The sequence below is a fragment of the Electrona antarctica genome, assembly GCF_951216825.1.
Source record: "Electrona antarctica genome assembly, chromosome: 13".
In the NCBI taxonomy this organism is placed as follows: Eukaryota; Metazoa; Chordata; class Actinopteri; order Myctophiformes; family Myctophidae; genus Electrona; species Electrona antarctica.
The window spans coordinates 12,770,261-12,791,315 of record NC_136794.1 but is presented as its reverse complement, the minus strand read 5'-3'; the positions used below and the strand labels follow the sequence as shown (position 1 = coordinate 12,791,315).

At 43.4% G+C, this 21,055-nt stretch overlaps 1 protein-coding gene across 1 annotated transcript in view; it reads right to left on the bottom strand.

Moving 5' to 3' along the window:
* Positions 1 to 21,055, bottom strand: part of kcnh3 (potassium voltage-gated channel, subfamily H (eag-related), member 3) — a gene marked incomplete at its 3' end in the record, with an annotated part of 142,523 nt that overhangs the window by 47,636 nt on the left and 73,832 nt on the right. Inside the window, exons 2-4 of the mRNA XM_079517649.1 lie at positions 13,822 to 14,055; positions 4,320 to 4,451; positions 652 to 791 (exon numbers count right to left, since the gene is read on the bottom strand). Of these exons, the coding sequence (XP_079373775.1) occupies positions 652 to 791; positions 4,320 to 4,451; positions 13,822 to 14,055 (506 nt within the window). The remainder of the gene's footprint in view (positions 1 to 651; positions 792 to 4,319; positions 4,452 to 13,821; positions 14,056 to 21,055) is intronic.

Below are 21,055 nucleotides of genomic sequence, written 5' to 3'. Positions count from 1 at the left end.
TGAATTTGTAGGTCAAATTCCTCAACAGAGCCTTGAAGGTGGTGAGACCAAGTGTACAAAAGAGCTCACTGGCTCTAGTAGCTCTCCCTCTTACCCTTGTGTTAAACAGGTTAACCTTAACATCAGTAGTACAGTGGTGAAATTTCCGAACCAACATGTTGGCTTGTACATAGAGCATTCTCCTCTGTCTAGTGTCTAGACATATCCTCATCATCCTGCTGTGAAATAGTTTTGATAATCAGCACTTTGCCATAGATACATACACTGTGTGTCTTTTCTAATGGGTTTCTGTGCCATATCGGAGAGGCCACTATGTGCGCAGTGCTCCGTTTGACATGCTCCGTATTTGAGCACGTGGGCTCAAATACAACACATCGACTCAACTTCGACTTTAATGTCTGACAAGGCGGCTGGGAAGAATCTCAACTCGTTAATACCCTATTTCACAGCAAACATTTTTAACTCATATCTTTGCTTCTGGGGGATCCTGGCACAAAATATTTTGAGATGGGGTTCTTCGGCAAAACACATATCATTCTGGGGGTCCTGGACTGAGACATAGAAACATATGTTTTTCAGAAAAAATGTCAGAGCATTTATAGAATCTGGTCTAAGGTCTTAATTGCAAGGTGCATGTCTGAGACCACTCACATTGTTGAGCTTGAGCTTGCTCTTGTCCTGTTTCTGCAGGTGTCCTGACAGGTGGTAGAGCACTGCTCTGCTGCGGCGCCGGTTGGTATTGAAACCTGGAGGACGGGTGACCTGGTGAACCTCCAGGCCTGTCTCCTCATCTGGTGGGAGAGGGAGGGAGAGAGACTCAATCACACACAGGCCCAGCAGGTACTGCTCTGTTCTCTACAGTATTTTTGTTATATGAAATGAATTGCATTGTTCATAGTGCTTTTCTAAGTATCCTCAAAGCGCTTTACAATTGGTTAATTCATTCATACATTTAATTGGCAGGTGAAGCGGCGAACAGTCGACGCCTGCGTCCTCACTTCCCACATTCACACACCAATGGTGGCAAGCTAGCGCCGACAGACTCATTGGAGGCAATGTGGGGTTCAGTGTCTTGCCCAAGGACACTTCGACATGGAGTGGACAGGAGGAGCCGGGATTCGAGCTGCCGACCTACGGATCATTGGACGACCTGCTCTACCACCTGAGCCACTGTCGCTGATTATTATTATTTATACAAAAAAACAGAGAATATGGAATAAAGTCAAAACAAACAAATCGGACTAATAGAACCAATCCTCACAATAAATAAAGTCGAACAATCCATACGTTTATGCTTCACATAACCGGTTGAGGTGTTCATTGATTATATTGTTCCTCTGGGGGCTATAGAGTCATCCACGTCAGACGAGATTTGATGGATAACAATGGAGGATGAGATGTGAGTATTCCACACACAGGAAAGAGAGCCCAGAGTACACAGAAGGCTCAAGCACAAACACAGGTATTGATTTGACAGACTGCTTGAAGCAGAGGATTAGTGGAGTGCTTGTCTATGAGCCCCCCAACACACAAACGCACACACACACACACAGTGTACAAAGAGCATGCACGCACGCACGCACGCACGCACGCACGCACGCACATGCACACGCACGCACACACACACACACACACACACACAGTACAAAGAGCATGCACGCACGCACGCACGCACGCACACGCACACGCACACGCACACACACACACAGGATCCGTCCACTTTCTCTACGCTATCTCTTCACATGTGACATTATGAGCCGTCCTCTAGCTGTGTGTCAGTAGTACAATGTCATATGTGTTCCGTGCCTGGCCGCTGTAACTCAATTCACTTTCATTGTTGGTCAACAAATCAAATTTGCCCTCGCTGCATCAACGATGGATTCATAATGGATGAGACACACCCCGCAATGGAAGGAAATAAAGACCCTTTCACTGCAGTTTTCATCCACCCATCCGTCCATCCGTCCGTCCGCCCTCCCGTCTCTCTCTTTCTCTCTCTCTCTCTCTCTCTCTCTCTCTCTCTCCAAATGGTTACGCAATTATGACATAAGCTCCCTGATTATTTAAGTATTCACTTCCTGTTCCTTCTCTGTCTGATTGTCAATTGTCTATAGTTAATAGTCTTTGCTGTTTTCAATTCAATTCAATTAAATTCAATGGGCTTTATTGGCATGAGAAAACATACGTTTACATTGCCAAAGCAGAAAGCACAATACAACAATACATCAATACAATCAAAAATATGTACATTTGAATGTCAGAATCTTCAATAGATCAATTTATATATTGTTTTCACAGTGTGACTTGTCTTGTGAGTCAAAGAATTACAATTTAATCTGGATTATCATTTTTTAATCGTATTATCTTTCCTAGTGGGTTTTCATCTTGTTACCTTCTCTTGCGTGTCCCCCACCTTGATTCCTGTGCGCTTGGGCCGACCTCCCTGTTTTTACCCTCTCTCTCTTTCTCTCTCTCTCTCTCTCTCTCTCTCTCTCTTTCTCTCTCTCTCTCTCAAACGTGTTCCAAGCGTCTGTCTGTCTATCTGTCCTCCACTCACCTGCCTCACTGTGCCAGAGGTGCAGAGACTCAAAAGTGACTCATACACAATAACAGGAAAAGACAATGGTGAAAGTGTCTGTGAAAGTGAACTTTAGCTTCTCCTCCTGTCAACTCATCTCGGCAAAGAAGAACATTGCTGTTATTTCATTTACCAGTATTCAAACAGGTGTGTGCTTCTTCAAAACAAATACAACTTTTTATTTTTCCTAATCCTCCTTTTTTGCGTGATCTGTCATTATGTGTGAAATGTCAAAGTTGTACGTATGTTCGTAAAATGTTCGTAAACGTTTTCCTTACAATATCTTTCTACTGTAGGTCGTCCTCCAGTCGGAACGACCCTCCATCCACCCCTGCATCTTTCTTTAATATGTTTATTGTCCATGTACTGTATTATGTGTACATAGGTGTGGGACACCCTGGAGATCCAAGAAAGCACAAGACATTTGTGGAAGAATGACACTCTTCACGTACCTTCTGTGTTTACGATTGGCCACCCACTATACCCATAAATCCATACAGTACAAGGCATCCTTACAGATTCTGTACAGTTTCCACCCGCAGATTCTTTTTTTTTAAATGTTTTCTTTTGTGGCTTTCGCCTTTATTTTAATTTTTTTATGGAGGGACAGACAGTAGGCTGACAGGAAATGGGGGGAGAGAGATGGGGGGAAGACATGCAGTAAAGGCCGTCGGGATCAGGAGTCGAACCCGCGGCACACTGCCAGACTGGATTACCAGCCAAGGTGCCTGGACCACTGAGAACATGGCCCAGGCCCCACCCGCAAATTCTGTACAGATTTCACTCGCGGATTATACCAATGTCAGCCCTCTATGCGGCTGACACGCACTGAATCCTTGCACCTTAACCCATGTCCTAGCACCTTGAATAATAATAAGTATTTAATTGAATGCACAGTACACAGCAGCTGCTATGCTCATGCACCTTATATCTTATCTCAGGTACTGTAAATATGTTTCATTGTGGAAAAATCCAAGCGACCCTTTAGCTGTACAATTTGTAGCAATTTAAAGCTTGTAAATAAGCTAAGAGACCCTTTACCTGCACTTTTTGTGGCAAAAGCGTTCAAACTTTCTTTCTTTTTCCTCCTTGTCCTCCTTTTTTTACCTGTAAAACTGTGATAGGACGATAAATCTGATTCTGACTCTGCAGTGGCATAAGCTTCTTTTCAGTATTGAGTTCTATTATCAGATGTAGCTTTTACAGGATAGGGAGAGATCTTCTCCCATGTGGAGAGCAGGGAAGAGCCTTGTAACTATTCTGCTCCTGGGTGGAGCCACACCTGAATGTTAATTCAATGGTGCATTGATACAAGCACATCTCATGTGTCTGGACTGTGGGCCATAAGTATATATTATATCTCTGCTGTTGGGAAGAAACCACCTAACTCCAAAATGTGCTATTGATATATATTGTCAATTACTTGCATGAGAGAGGGAGAGGGGATGGTGTTACCTGTTTTAGCAGACAGTTTGAGGGTCCAATGGAGTTAAGAGGTTTTGTCCGAAGCGCTTTTTAATACTTTCCATTTGTTCAATATTGTTTTAACCAACACACATGTACAAAATGGAGTTAGGTGGTTTTAGCCCGACAGAAACGATATTATATATGAATATGATTATATGATTATTATAACATGAACGCTACAGACAGCAGCTTTAAAGGAACACTGAGGATTGTATTGTGGTTCATGTGTTAGGAAGACAGATGTTGAAGACAGTTGTGTCGAGAGGTTACTGACCTGTGTGGCCTTGCTCAGGGTCCTGGTCCCTCTTGGTGTCAGTGATGTCCTTATGGGACACCAGGAAGAGAACCACCTCGCCCTTCTCATTCTTAATGGGCACGATATCCAGCAGACACCAGAACTGGGTACCTGGAATGGACACACATAATGGGCGAACCAAAGGGATTTTTTTAAATTATGAGTGGGACAAACACGTGTTATTTTGTCATTTAGCACAGTAAATTAATCCACAACTTGACGGGATTCAGAGCACAAATACAGTACACACACACAGAATACTCAGTATCTCAGTGTGTACATGCATAAACCTATACTAAACCTAGACTATTTCTATGGAAACTGGCACTTGGATACCGCAAGAATTGCTGTACACACACACGTGTGTGTGTGTGTATGCGCGCGCGCGCGCGCGTGTGTGTGTGTGTGTGTGTGTGTGTGTGTGCGTGTGTGTGTGCGGGGGAATGGAAAGAACAGGTTGATTGTGTGTGTGTGTGTGTGTGTGTTGGACACATGCTTGTGTGCACAGTATGAATGCGTGCGTGTGCATGTGCACATAAGTCTTGTGTGTACATGGGTGTGATTACTGTGGTGTGCTTCATGCACAACAACCCCATGTGGTTCAAGGGCCAGAGCACTCTGATTGGTTTGGGTCATTATCTGGAGACAGAGAGCGTGTGCCTTTATTGGATAAAAGCTTTTTCATAATGGAAGCCTGGCTGATTTTACTTTGGTCATTGGGAGCTGAATGGAGCTTAATGCTGGCAAACAGACCAAAGCAAAACAATATAAAATAACAACCTGGGCGCTCAGCCCTAATACGACCATTAGATGCTACTCCACTTGCCAATGTTTGCTTCAATTTCCCTCAACTTCCGCTCGATTTCCCCTCCTAGCTTTCGTTTTATTGCCAGTTTGTGTCGAGTACCTAATCAAAGCATGATCCAGCGGTGAAAAGAATTGTTGGTTTGCTGTATTGATTGTAGTGACCTTGTGTCCCTGTGGTGATGGAGAGTACCTCTTCTTTTTTTTTGAAGCCCACAGCACTCTTTACGTCTTAACGTCTTTTTTCTTTATCTTTTTTTTTGTTTATAAGGTAGATCACCTTATGAATAGCTCTGGGTTGCTAGGCGATCGAGTAAACAGGAAATAACCGGAAGTCCGCTTACCGTCTACTTCCAGCAGAACAGATTTTTAAAAATCCATTTATCTCTGATTATTTTCCCAGATTGCGTTTGTCACGGGGCAACCCGTGCCCTATAGACACTAGAAGACTCCACAATGTGAAACTGAACATTACAAACCCACACTGCACAGCTGCTTCCATTAACTGACTGTCATCAAGCTCCTGGGAGGTGTGGCTATGTGTAGCATCATATACTTATCTGTGTTGCCTAATGCTATCATAATTGTTTTGTGTTTGATTTGATGCCTTGGAAAACATTCAGACTCTATGAAGGAAATGTGTAATTGTATAGTTGGTCTTCTAACTCATGGGTCATGGTTTACCTTGTTTGAGTAGATCGGTCCAATTACTAATCATTGTGGGTGGGTCTCACCTGGTATATAAGGGAGGCTTGTGGAAGTGTTTGGGAGGGAATCCTGAGTGGAAAATGTTCAGTTTTGCTTGAGACTAACAAAGGAGACAACTCCAGGGGAGAGCTGCCATGGCCTTCCAGGAAGGCATAGCCTGTTTTCAGTTTCTTAAGTTCTTGGTTCATGGACTAAGAACCAAAAATAACTGAACCGGTTCCCATTGGGAACAGGTAAACTTTTTGGATCAAATCTGTTTTGGATCAAATCTGTAGGAATACAGTAGTAGCAAAAAAAAAGTCAGAGATTATAAAATGCACAGCGGCCTGTTATAGGACGATAGGCCGATTTGAAAAATGTAGTGTCTTCCTTGGTCTTTGTGCACAGCCACACATAGACGTTCACTGTTCACACACACACCGCCGCGTGCAGAACTCAAAGTATTACATTTTTGCCTGTCAAACATCACCCATGTCATACCAAATCTTTACCATTTTACACTATCAATGACTAAAATAGGAACCTGGGAAAATGAACCGCACAGGAGAAAAACTAAAAAGAAAGAATTTCTCTCCGAAATGCTGGTTAGAAACAATCAATCAAACGGAGACAACCAGCATAACCAGTAGAGGCGGCACAGTGTTCCTTTCCCCCGTCTCGTGGCGTGAGTAATCAACACGTAGTCTCTGACATTCAGGCCGTGCGTGCACCGGATGTCAGTCATGACTCATGGGACTGATTGAAATGCATGTACTCTTTCAGCCTGGATGAGATGCTGCTAACTTCCTCCAAAATCTAGCACATAGACGTAGCAGATAGTTGATCAGTGGTGTAAAGTATCTAAGTACATTTACTCATGTACTGTACTTACAGTAAGTAAAATTTTGAAGTATTTGTACTTCACTTATGATTAATTGAGTATGTTTTTGTTTTTTTTACTTTTACTTGAACTACTCCAGAGACAAATGTTGTACTTTTACTCCACTACAATTATTTGACAACTTTAGTTACTAGTTACTTTGTACATTTTGATTATTATTAAAAACATATTAACCACTTCAGCCCTATACACATTTCGGCCATTTGAAAATAGCACACAATAGCACACAATATGCGTCGCGATGCGAAAACATTTTCAAAAGATTCTTATACATTTGAAAATTTGAAATGGGACATTCTGCATAATGAGTACTTTGTACGTTTCGTACTTTAAGTACATTTTGAAGCCAATCCTTTTGTACTTTTACTCAAGTAAATGTTGCATTCTGGACTTTTACTTGTAACAGAGTATTTTTTTGTTGGAGTATTGATACTTGTACTTAAGTGAAAAACGTGAGTACTTTTTTCCACCACTGATAGTGATAGTGAACCCGTTCCCCCACTCCAGGGAGCCCGGCTTCTCTTTGATACTCTTCCAGTAGGCCAGGGGTTCTCAACCCGTGGGTCGCGACCCCTCGGGGGGTCGCCAAATTATTTTGGGGGTCCCCAAAATATTTTCCAAAAAAAATAATATATATATTTTTTTTTTTAAATGTTATTTTCACGATTTTTCAAAAATAGCAGATCTACAAGTGGTGGTTTAAGGTTATTGTAGCAGTCAATTTATATTGGGGGTCGGGAGGGGGGCGGGGCGGGGGTCCCGAGACATTGCCAAAGCATTTCCGGGGGTCCCCGGCCAAAAACGTTGAGAACCCCTGCAGTAGGCTACGTACTGTGCCTCAACTTTCAATCAAAACACCTCAGACAAAGGCACCATTACCTAGAATCTAGGTAATGAGATCCTAGAATAGATCATAGATGTGATTCAATTTGATATCCAAGGGAACTTGCGTTTGATAACCAGCATTAACATGCCTCATTGACTGCTTATTTGCCCTTGATAATAATCTAAATTGCATATTTTGAATATGAATTAGTTCTCACTTAAGATTTCATAAGAAGTCTGAACAGATTCTGGCAACGTGAGTCAGAATGAGTCAGCTTCTTTGAGCTGCGTTGAACCGGAAGTGGTTGTGCAATGAGTGATAGCAGAGATTGTATATACGAAGATGTACGAACTTCATTTGAGCCACTAGAGGCGCAATGGACAACAAATCCTACATCCAGTTTTTTCCAACAAAATTAAACCATTTCTTTCCACACACGACCTCGAAATAGTCACCCATGCACTCATGTCATCCCGTCTAGATTATTGTAATTCCCTCTACACCGGAATTAGCCAGTCATCCTTATCCCGTCTCCAACTGGTGCAAAACGTGGCTGCCAGACTCTTGACCGGCACCAGGAGGAGATCATAATATCACCCCTGGCCTGGCCTCTCTCCACTGGCTGCCGGTTCAGAATTCAATACAAAATCCTCCTTTTTGCCTACAAAGCACTGAACGGACTGGCCCCCTCCTACATCTCTGACCTCCTATCATACCCCCCCTCCACTAGGACCCTCAGGCCAGCAGATAGATAGCCTCGGAAACCCAGACGTTTTTATTTCCAGGATAGACAACTCCTAGCAATTTCGGCAACAAAGAAGAGGCTCAGGGGTGGCCGTGCCTTTGCTGTCGCAGCTCCTACATTATGGAACAGCATCCCCCTTTCTGTCAGGTCTGCCCCCTCCGTTGAGACTTAAGTCAAGTTAAGTCAAGACTCAAAACATTCCTATATTATTCACAAGCCTTTCAGTCCCCCTGATGCTATTACACTTTAATACATAGGATATGTCTGTTGCTTTTAAACTGCTCTTAATGTTTTTCTTCTCTGTACCATAACTATATGCATTGTTTTTATTGCTTTATTTTTACACTGGTGTATTGTATTGCACTGTATTGTATTGTTTTCTCTGAGCTGTGAAGCACTTTGGTACGATGAGTCGTTTTTAAATGTGCTTTACAAATAAAGTTGATTTGATATGGTCTCCTAAGTATGCATGGTTTGCTCCTCCCCAAAAAACGAAAAATAAAAATAAATGAAAATGAATGTCATGAAACTCTTAAATTAGTTTTTTGGAAATGACTGAACTTGGGGTCATTTCATCATTATCGCTGTCAGTCGCTATTGTGAACACCCCAGACAATTTTTCAGCATTTAGATATTTGATATTAAATGTATCTGCCCCGCTGCCTTCCTATACAAACCCATTGTAACCATGATAGATTCATCAAAAACACCCATCCTGGTGACTCATACTGCCCTCCTAATAATACATGAGGAGGCCGTGTTCTCTCAATGACTTGTTTCATTTTGTTTTAATATATCTTTTGGGATTTCTTTATGGATTTAAAAAAAAATTATGGATGGCATTTTGATAGAAAAAACTTCCACTGGGCATGGATTCACCAGAAACCAATGTAATAAAATAAACCCATCCAGGACCATCACATTATGGATAGTTGTCCATGAACGAATGAACAGGTAACAAATGCAACAGCAGGAGTAAAAAGGCCAGCTGGGTTTCCCAACAATGCATCCTATCCGCTCATGTCCCTTAAAAAGACATTGAGCCACTGCACCCCTATTTCCTGCACCCTCAATTTACATTACTCCATATAGAATAGTGTCGACTAAATTACCCAAATGTAACGTAAACGCAGAACATTGTAGCGTTTAATACGCACTCTGACTAGACTGTGAATGAAACTCCGGTCATGAGGTTGCTTGTGGTGCGGGGGACGCCTGCTTCCATTAATGCATGTCATCAGGCTGAAACCAACTGTTGTCCTCTCCCATTACACACCGTCAATAATCTCTGTCTAGGTGGCTATATCCGCAGGAGCTGAATTTGTTACAGTGAACATTGTTTTCCAACAACAAAGACCCCCCATATTCTGACAGTGGGGGATCTGTCCACCTTAAATAATGCATCTATTCTCTACCCGTCGAGGCGATTGTTTCAATAAGGACATTGGGCTGCATGTTGAATTTTGATTTGTCCCCGTCTGACTGGAACATATTAATACTGAGCAGTAGTGGGAGTAATCCATTGTTTTACTTAAAGGACCACTTCACCACTTTTCAACATCTCTTCATATAATTGGTCCTCACTAATGTTGATGATAAAACACCACCATTTTTTTCTGCTAGGTCTGTGTCTCATAGGAGGGCTGTGGGCAGTTCAGACATCCGTCCACCAGTGACATCATCGTTAGGCAGATTTTTTTTAAAACAAGATTTGTTTTAAAATATATTTAGATTTTTATTATCGTGAGAACGATGGCTTCCATTTTTGCATTGCAACTTTTCAGGAAAAGAAAGCCTGTAGTTTCTATTGGCTTGAAATCCCCATCGATGATGTCACTGGTGGACGGGTTTCTGAACTGCCCACAGCCCTCCTATGAGACACAGATTGAGTAGAAAAAAATTGCGGTATTTTATCATGATCATTAGTGAGGACCAATTATAGGAAGAGAAGTGGTGAAGTGGTCCTTTAAGTAAAAGTATCAATACTGCAATGTAGAACTAAGTGTGTAAATGTCGGAAATGTCGGGAATTCAAAATGTACGTGAGTAAAAGTACCAAAAGTATAAAGTAATCGTTGTGAATAATGTGCCTTTCCAAATGAATACAAATATTTGGCTATTCGGCTATTTTCAAATGGCCGAAATGTATGTCTGAAGTGACAAAAGGTATCCTTCCTCCAAGTAGTACTGCTTGTCAGGGTGTAAATTGCAGACTTGAAAAGAAAAGAGTCCAAGGCACTCCGTCTTTGGTGAAGAATTAAATAATTTATTTTATGATGAGCAAAAGACCAAAAGGTCTTCGTCAGGGTCTATCTGAGAGATAGACCCTGACGAAGACCTTCGTCAGGGTCTATCTCTCAGATAGACCCTGACGAAGCCCTTTTGCAAGTCTGCAATTTACACCCTGACAAGCAGTACTACTTGGAGGAAGGATACATTTTGTCTATATGGTTTTACCTGTATCACCAAAGAGCACCCATCTAAGAGCCACTAACAGATCCCTGCAGCGCTTCCATTCCTCTATTTTCTAGTATGGCCTCACTCAGACCTTTACTGCATTGCTGTATGCTTGTTGGATGAATGTTGTGTAGTGTCATGGCCGCCCCAATGCATTTCCAATGGAAGTCACATGGTTTGTAGTCCACATTTTGGACTACAAGCTGCTGTATGGCTTTCGGCTGTGTTTTGACTGCGCCCCTCCCCCTCATACAACACAAATGTTGTGTCAAACCATGTGACTCCCATTGGAAATGCATTGGGGCGGCATCCAACAAGCATACAGCAATGCAGTAAAGGTCTGAGTGAGGCCTATGTCTGAAGTGGTCAATATGTTTTGTAATAATAATGAATATCTACAAAGTAACTAAGTAACTCAAATTTTAATTGAAATGGAGTAAAAGTACAATATTTGCCTCTGAGATGTAGTGGAGTACAAATACCTCAAAAGTGTACTTAATACTTGAGTAAATGATGTACATAGTTACTTTACACCACTGATACTGAGGAACATGCAGATGAAAGATATAGCCGACCTACAAGCTGAGCCAAACTTAAACATTTAAAATAAAAAAAGAGACAAACTTGAACTAACCCATCATTTTTCAAGTTAATCAAATATAAAGTCCTTTGTAGTATTTGTCACTGTGCATACAGTTGCATACACAGTGACATGAGGTATCAGTTAAGGCCTATTCATAGTTTTCTCAGAGTTTTTTCAGAGTTTTTTCAGAGTTTTCGGTTCACCAGAACGGTGGTTTTGATGAAGGTGCTCATAGTCCATCACCTGGCTCATATATCTCCTAATCAAATTCGTTCATTGTTTTCCCTCTGCTTTCTCTCTACTGCCTATCTTCCTCTATTCTCTATTCCTTTCTGGTCCTTTTCTGTTTATTTCCTATTAGTATTTATGTCACTGACGCTGTCTCTATTATTTCACTTGTTTGTTCTCTCGTTCCCCCGCTGGTCGCTGCTCTGTTTCGGGAGTTTGTTTTTATGTCAGGATTTTTACCACCATGGAGCAAATAAAAGCCCGGCAGTGCTCTTGGCGTGTGTGTGTGTGTGTGTGTGTGTGTGTGTGTGTGTGTGTGTGTGTGTGTGTGTGAGAGAGAGTGTGTGTGTGTGTGTGTGTGTGTTGGGGGGAGGGACAGATGAACGGGGAGTCAGGGGAACTACTCGCGTTGTGCTGGCTATATTGCGAGGCCGCAAACCCCGCCTCCCCGAGTCCCCGTTCCTCGTCCCCGTTCCTCGTCCCCCGACACACACACACACACACACACACACGTCACAGCCAGGAGGACAGCGCTGCCCGGCTATGCTGTTTTAGGAGGAGCTGAGCTCTCATTGCAACTATTATAAAGTATACTATAACCACTAGCCAGCACAACATAACAGCTTCTAGACCAATCACATTGCCGGGAGCGAGACTGGGTGAGTGAAAACAGAGAGAAGGCCTGGGGAGAGCGGTGGTTTGCTATTCACCTCCGCTCAGTGATGTCATGTTGTAGTTTGCGGTGATAGCGGTGGTCACCTCATCACCCAAAGCTGGACTATGAATAGGCCTTTACCCTTTAGGGGTCTTGCTCAGGGAGGGACACATTGCTGAAGCCTGGAATTGAACCTGGGGTGTTTGGTTTCCAGGGTGGGCTCTCTAACCATTAAGCTGCTCCCAAATTACATTATGCTGAAAGGCAGACAACTATAAGAGGATTCAGACGGTTGCTTTCCTGTTACATTATACTTATCCCTAAAGAGGAGTATTATTTTAATGAGCCACAGCCTATTTAGTATTCATTTATTATTATCATTAATTTATTTTATTCACAGTGAATTAAACCACAACTTAACAGGATTCAGAGCACTGCACACAAATGCACGCACGCACGCAATCAGGCGCGCACATGCGCGCACGCACACACACACACACGCACACGCGCACACGCACGCGCACGCACACGCACGCGCACGCACACGCGCACACACACACACACACACACACACACACACACACACACACACACACACACACACACACACACACACACACACACACACACACACACACACACACACACACAGAGTGTCTCAGTGTACAGCGTTGGGGAACATTTTTAACTGTCTGGGTTGACTAATAACTACATTGGAGCCATTGGAACACAGGCTCTTTTTCCCATTCCTGAAAAGTTACTGATTTCAGACAGTGACGATATAGTACTGTAATTACGATACGCATAAACATTAATGCTTAATTAGGTGGAGTGCAGCTTAATATAGATACATGTTCTATGTCCGCTGTATGGTGTATGGTGTTTCTAACATTAGTGGATTGAACTGCATACATGTGCTCTTTTAAATGGACTGAAATAAAACATACTTACGTATTCTCTGAATGTCTCAAAAAGCCCACTGTTACATTACATGGACACCATATCCCACTCAATGAAGTGTGTCGAAATGGTATTAAATCTCTATATTCATTAATATATTATGAGTCTGTACTCTATGAGTCTAACACTCTAAGTGTTGTTTAAACATGTCTTGAGGCTGTAGCATGAAGGAACTATCCTGCCCTCACTTGGGAAAGTATAAATGTGTTTATTCTTTCCTTGGCGCCCTCGGCGGATAGTAAAACATGCAAATGTATGCGGATGGAGCCAATAAAAAGCACATCCTCTTCAGCGTACTTTTTCAGGCCGAAAGCTTCCCATTTGGCCAATTGTCTTGAGTGAGGGCCTATATTATAATAAAAAAAATAGCCAATTTAGAAGTGAGCCTGTAGAGCAGCTATTACCAAAAATAAAAAATAAATAAAAACATTTTAACAACATAAATGTTGTATGGGGTTCCTGAAACAAAATCGTTTCAGATGGGGGTTAATATTGGTTGTGCATTTGGCCGCGGGGCAAAATAAATATTAACACACACGCGCGCGCCCACGCACGCACGCACGCACGCACGCACGCACGCACGCACGCACGCACGCACGCACGCACGCAAAGCCACACACATGAACTGTCTCCTACCTTCCTTCTTGTAGAAGACCAGCTCGGTCTTGAACTCTCCGCGGTCGTCCAGAGCTCCTTGGATCTGTGCCGTGTGGCTATCGCTGGTCTCCGGTCCGTACAGGAAGTGACACGCGCAGCTCTTCTGCATGAGCTCGGCCCGGGCGTAGCCGGTGAGCTCACAGAAGCCATCGGAGCAGTAGACGATGGGGTACAGAGACTGGACCTGGGCGTTTCCCAGGACAAAGTTGCTGTCTGTGGAGAAGAGAGAGAGGGGAATCATATCATCATCATAATTTTTCAACCAGGGTCGAGATCATGGATTTCACAATGCCACGCCAGACTTTCCGGTCCTTCATTGCCATCCCCAGTTCCTGCTTACTGATGCATGTGTCCCTATAGCGATGACATCAGGGAACGACTACTTCTGGTCTGCTTTGAGGCAGGACTCCAGAGAAGAAGGGAAGATATAACCTCATTGTCAGCTCTGTAGCAGTGGCCGGCAAACGGTGTTCTTCTGGATCGGACTAGTGAAGAAACGCGGGGAAGGTTGCCGTATATATATTAGATTAGTCGATGGGTGGCTCTTCCAAGACAGAATCATATACGCGGCGTGCACAAATCAGTGTCCAAACGGACCCCCCCATGTGGTCGTTTTGGTAGGGGGTCCACTGACTCTCTTGGTAGTTAAATTAACAGTTATGATTTTACTGGGTAGGGACAAGCCAGCATTAACCAACACACACTTAGACACAAACAGTCATGGACTCATGGTCAGTGTACTGTCCAAAGTGTCCATTAGCTCATTCAGGACGGGAAGCCCTTTTGGGGTTCTTGTTGCTATGTACAGTATACCGTGTATATATATATAACATAACATTTCAGTCCTAAATGGGTTAAACAGCTGTGTATTGGAAGCAAACAGTAATTAAAAGATATATAGTATAGTAGTGCCATAGCGGTAAAACAACTGTATTAACCCCTTTCAAATCACGGGTATGTGTATGCGTGCGTGCGTGCGTGCGTGCGTGCGTGCGTGCGTGCGTGCGTGCGTGCGTGCGTGCGTGCGTGCGTGCGCTCTAGCACACGCATACATGAATCCAATATGTGAGTATATGTGTGTATAAAAGGTGCCTATTAATAATAGCATAAATATTGATATGGAAAATATGATGTGCCAGGCCTGTATTAAATTAATGCCGTCAGCCATTTGGATGGTTGGAACGTTCTAAAAGTGATTATTTATTACCTTGTGTACAAGCCCTCTCTCATTGATTCATCTATTCTAGGGTCCCAATGAGCCCCATTGTTAAATATTTCATGGCCTAATGGAGGATGGAGGTACGTTATAGTGTGTGTGTGTGTGTGTGTGTGTGTGTGTGTGTGTGTGTGTGTGTGTGTGCGTGCGTGCGTGCGTGCGTGCGTGCGTGCGTGCGTGCGTGCGTGCGTGCGTGCGTGCGTGCGTGCGTGCGTGCGTGCGTGCGTGCGTGCGTGCGTGCGTGCGTGCGTGCGTGCGTGCGTGCGTGCGTGCGTGCGAACACACAAGCGTACACATTTGAATGAATGTTTAAATACACAGTTGTGTTGTGCCATGCATGTGTGGCCAATTTGTCCTGCGGGGTTAGTAACCTTTGAGAATTGCTACATGCCTCTTGCAACATAACCGCAGGCTTGGTTATTCATACTGTGCTGCATGTGCTTCAGAAGAGACCGCAGGGCACAAGTGATGGAGTAACCATCTGACTACTGTAGCCAAACAGGGAAAAAAACTAAATCTGATTAGTAAATGACTCCCTCTCCCCATGCTTCTTGCCTTTTTCCTATCACGCTGTGCTCTCTCTCTCTCTCTCTCTCTCTCTCTCTCTCTCTCTCCATCTGTCCTAAGCTCACTCACACTCCATCTCCTAGGAGTCTCTACTGTAAATCTTTCTCGTTTGTCCCTATCACTTTCTTGTTCTCCTGTTTATCACTACACTGTCTCTCTCTCTCTCTCTCTCTCTGGATTCTCTGGAGGGAGCAACAAAGCTGACAGGTAAAACATTGTGTCAAATTGTGTCAATAAACAGGACAACAGAGACTGGCTCTGGGGAGAATCCCTGTTGGCTGAGAACATATGGCCCTTTGTGTTTCCTCCTCCCTCCATCCTATGGGATCAGAACCCTGATGGCTGATGCTATAGAGCGTGGCAATCAGGAGGCTATAGAGGCACATGGTTTCTGTACGCAATCCAAATGCAACTAGAAGGCGGGTCCCTCGGGGCACAGCTGGTCTCCAGTGCCACCAGGATAATAGCGTTTGTGACGTTTAGACAAAATGTGTAGGAGTAATATAAAAGGTTCAGAAAAGTTGTACACGGACCGGTGCAGTTATACAGTAGGTAAGAACATGAATTGGCCTGTTATAGCGCCACCATGAGGCTGATTTGGAAAAAATGTAAGTGGCATTTCTTCCTCTGCCTAGTGGTAATGTGCGTGCATAATTGCACGGAAATCACACGCTGTGTTCAAGATTTGAGGCAAAATGGACCAATCCTGCAAATTGATTTGAAAAAATGTAAGTGGCATTTCCTCCCCTGCCTATTGGGAATGTGTGTGAATAATTTCAGGGAAATCGCATGCTGTGTTCATGATCTGACGCATTTAGTTCAAAACGGACCAATCCTGCAAACTTTGGAAGGCAATGGGGATGGAATATGGGGAAGTGGACAGGTCCGTGTTGATCACATGACTGTAGAGATAGTGTATACCGATTTGCGTGATGTACTGTATGGATAAGTGTACGAGTAATATAAAGAAATGGTTTTTTCAAAAGTCGACCTCATGGTGGCGCTATAACGTGCCGTTGTGGAAATATTGGGGCAGACGTTCGTCGTTGGCATCCAGGGCAGGGAGTGTGTGTGCAGTTTGGCATCGCCCGGGCCAACGGTGCCGGAGATTAGCTATATGCAGACGGACGGACGGACGCACAAACAACTAAATGTCATTTAGTTTTTAGTCATATTTATTCATCTGAAAAGTGTTTGTGTTTGTCTAGAGTAGTCACGACAAGTTAATCGTTTTAGTCAACTAAATATCATATTATATTAATCTAATAAATATACAGTTGACTTAGTCGACTAAAATGTATTTTGGTGTGCCTTGATGCAGTCGTAATGGCTGATTTTACACTTGGTTGCATGCTAAGAGCCAATCTACAAGCTTGTAGAGCTGCTATTCTCAGCATGCATCCAAGCATAAAATGACTTGTCTTTTAGACAAAATTGTATTGACTTAGTTTTTTGTTCTAATAGAATCAATCATTTTCGGTTACTGCTTTGTCTATTTCTCGCTTCAAATGTTTTCTAAAACATTCTTGGGAGCATTGTTTAGCTGTAAATTACATTGTGCTTTTGTTTACATGGCTGCCGTGTTGGATACCGTATACAATCAAACAGTGCAGCAGGTGCTCTGAGTGTTTGATTAGACAGCAGTCATTATCCAGAAATAATAACACACCGCTGAATTCAGCGATCGACCAACAAAGCTGTGTACTACTAAACAAAAATCACACTCGTGTGAAGTGAGGGGCGCTCTTATGATCATACATCATCACATTCTGGCCAATCACTTTTGGCGTCCTCACTTTTCTGTCCTCACTTTTTATCTTCACTTTTTAAGCCCTCAGCCAATCAAATCATCGCTATGGGGTACACAGTACACACACAAAGCTGGGCATAGCCCAAACATTGTGTGTATATACAGTATACTGCAGTATGCTCTGTTCAAGGGTTTTTTGTTTTGTTTTGTTTTGTTTTTGTCCTCCTTCAGGACTCGTAGCCTCAGGAAAATAACGCCTGCCAATGGAGTTGTGTTCTCATCGTTGTGTCCTTGTACTGGTTATCCTTAGAACAGCAAGATGTCTGCCCGTTTCACTCTCCTTTTCTCTTTCTACCTCTGTGTTGTGTTCTGTTCAGACGACAGTGTGGTTTTTAATGAGGGTCTTAAGCCCAATGTATTTACTGCAAACACCAAAAATAGACAATCTACAAGGTCACACCAACGCGTTGTGAGCTAGATTGTCTATTTTCGGCTAGTCACGGTGGCTGCTGTGTCGCTCTCTACTCCTGTCAATTCACCATCGACTGACTCATAACACAAAACCTACTGTCCTTAGTGGCCTACGGGTGTATAAGAATGGGCTGATTGTCTGAATGTACATGTGCATGCCATGCGTGTCTGCATGTGTGTATTTTTGGCATGCAAGCTTCTGTGTGTGTTTGCATGCGTTAATGTAGCTGTCAGAGAGGATTTCACATTGGATAGGCCAAGTTAGATTGTCCTATCAAAGTGACTGGCATAATGTAAGGACCGAGATAGATTTATAGGTTATGTACACCAATTTACAATTCAGGTATTTAGCAGACGGTCTTAATCCAGAGACGGTCTTAATCCAGAGCGATTTACAGCAAGCAAGAACAACACATGGTAATATATCAAATACATAGAAATAGTCATCAAGAATCATAAGCAAGCTAAGAACCTAATAACTGTCTACAGTAGATTATCTGTACATTGAGGCTATGAGTATACATTATAGAGTGCTACGTGCTATGTCTACATAAAATGCAAAATTATAAATCTAATAAAATGCTAATTTATAAATCTAAATTACATACGTTTTAGCCTTTGCATACACCTGTACGTACGAGGCTAGTGCAAGTGCTACGTAAACACTCGTAAATATACTTGAGTGTACTAGGTTAATGCATTAACCTACGTACACATTTCGGCGCAAACTCCCTCCTCAAATTTTGAGCACGGAATATCTGCCACTGCTATATAACAGGTGTCCCTTGTGGCACACCCCTTATGTGATGCTCAGCCAATCACAGCACAGAATGGCACACCTTCCAGCCAATCACAACGGCCAATCAGAGCGCCAATTTCGGCACCATACATGGTAAACTTTCTGCAGACAGGATCAATTCTTAAAACATGCTGCGGGCAAGCTAACAGAAACACAGCTTAGTCCGCTTCCTCCAGTCCAGGCAGTCTTCTTCAGTATCTGATTTTATCACACCGGTCCAGCAACTCGGAAGCATCCTCACTGAAGTCATTGTACCTCAGGTTGAGCTCCAGCATGTTGTCACTGTCCTGCATCACTTGGAAACAGCTGCGGCACCGATGGGTCGGTCAGCGCGTTGTTCCTCACGTCCAGGCTCTTCAGACGGCCGCTGGCGCTGACCGCAGCACACGGGTCATTTAAAAGTGCTTGGTTATGCTGCTTAGGTTATATATAGGTAGTAGCAGGGGGTGAATGTATCCGGGGGGTGGGAACAGACTTCCAACAGATGTGGTTTTCTGAGCATGCCCAGAAGTGCTTTGGCAATGTAAATGTATGTTTTCTTCATGCCAATAAAGCTCAATTGAATTGAATTGGGATGGGGTTGTGTGTGTGTGTGGGGGCGTTCCTGCCCAGTAAGAGGTGTGACTGGTAGGAAGCAGCCACAGCAGGGGGCCTTGCATATTTAAGTTGGTACAATTTGGGAATCTACATACACGTAGATTTGCTGATTCCAGGCAGATAAACAACCGTACTCACCCGTAGATTTACTGGATCATCTACCTCTACATTTAGTATATCTGTCCCTAATCCTTGTTTTTTGCGCAGTGATACGGATGTGGAAAAAGTCCTTATTCAGCCACTGCTGAGTCCCATCTTCTGGGCTCTGAAATGAAACCAACACCTGACAGGTGTGAAATGAGTTGGTTGGGGAATGAATGCCATGACACAAAGCCAGACTTTCTAGAGCTACAGTGCGTGCATGCGTGTGATGAGAGAGACACACAGAGGTGTGTTTATTTTATTTGAAACATTTCTCTTAGCAATGAGATAGCACACCATTCCCGATTTTTCAGCTCGATTTGTCGTTTCGACGCTCAAGTGCGTATACCGTGTGCGTCAAAATAAGTTACTCTAGAAGAATAAATAAAGTGTTAAATTACTATAGTCTGCCACACTAATAACAATAAATGTATAGTTTCACCGCTCAGTTCACACAGGTGTGATTTTTATTATTGAACTGCAAGTCGGAGGTGCTCTGGCAAATGATTTCGTATTTTTAAGGTGTGACAATAAAGTATTTCTGATTCTGAGGAGGTTCTGAAAGGAACCAGGCGGACAAACCATATTGAAGTACAGTAGAACTTACATAACTAATAGTTTTACAATGTAGGGAATGAATAGCCTGTGTTTAGCTTTTCATGGTGTTAAGAATACTGAAGTCAGAGCTGCTGTAATATTTGAATAGGAGTCAAGGATTCTCATCTTTCTTTAAAACTTTCACACTCTCGCCTCTAACCCATACTGTGTACAGTGTGTAGGCCATCACGCTGTTATAACCGTTCCTTCCAGTCTGTGTTTGTTCATGCAGAAGTTTATCCTCTCTCTCTCTCTCTCTCGCACGCACGCACGCACGCACGCACGCACGCACGCACGCACGCACGCACGCACGCACGCACGCACGCACGCACACATGCAGGCACACATGCAGGCACACACACACACACACCATACATTTTTGTATGCATGTGTATGTTTATCCTTTTACCCACTTTACACACACTTAAAGGGATTAAAAATCCACTGACCTGATGAGATTAGACCGCCTCTGTGGCAAAAAGTTAGCCAAAGGCCAATTTGTGTGCGTGCGTGTGTGTGTGTGTGTGTGCGTGCGTGCGTGCGTGCGTGCGTGCGTGCGTGCGTGCGTGTGCATGTGTAAGTGAGGATGTGTGTGTGTGTGTGTGCGTGTCTGTCTGTGTGTGTGTGCGTGCGTGCGTGTGCGTGTGCGTGTGCGTGTGCCAAGGCAGTAAAGCCTGCTGAGATAGAGACAAGAATACAGAGGCAGACAGAGATACTGTATATGTTCCGTCACTCCTACTCCTCTTCCTGCAGTGCTGCCAATCATAAGACCAAAGACTATTTTATCGAGACAAGCTGTTCTGAATGCTTTTAATGTCCTCTTATCTCCAGACATGTCTTCCTCTCCTCCTCTCCTTTTATTATAAAAAATGGTTTCTATCTATCATTTGCAAACATTGCAAAGGTCATCCATGCTTTTATTATCTCCACCAGGCCGAAGGCATGGGGAGAGAGTATGTTTTGCACTCCGTCCGTCCGTGTGTTTGTTTGTGTGTGTGTGTCCGTCCGTGTGTCCGTGTGTACGTCCGTCTGTGGACAGCTAATCTCCGGCACCGTTGGCTTGATCGCAGCCATA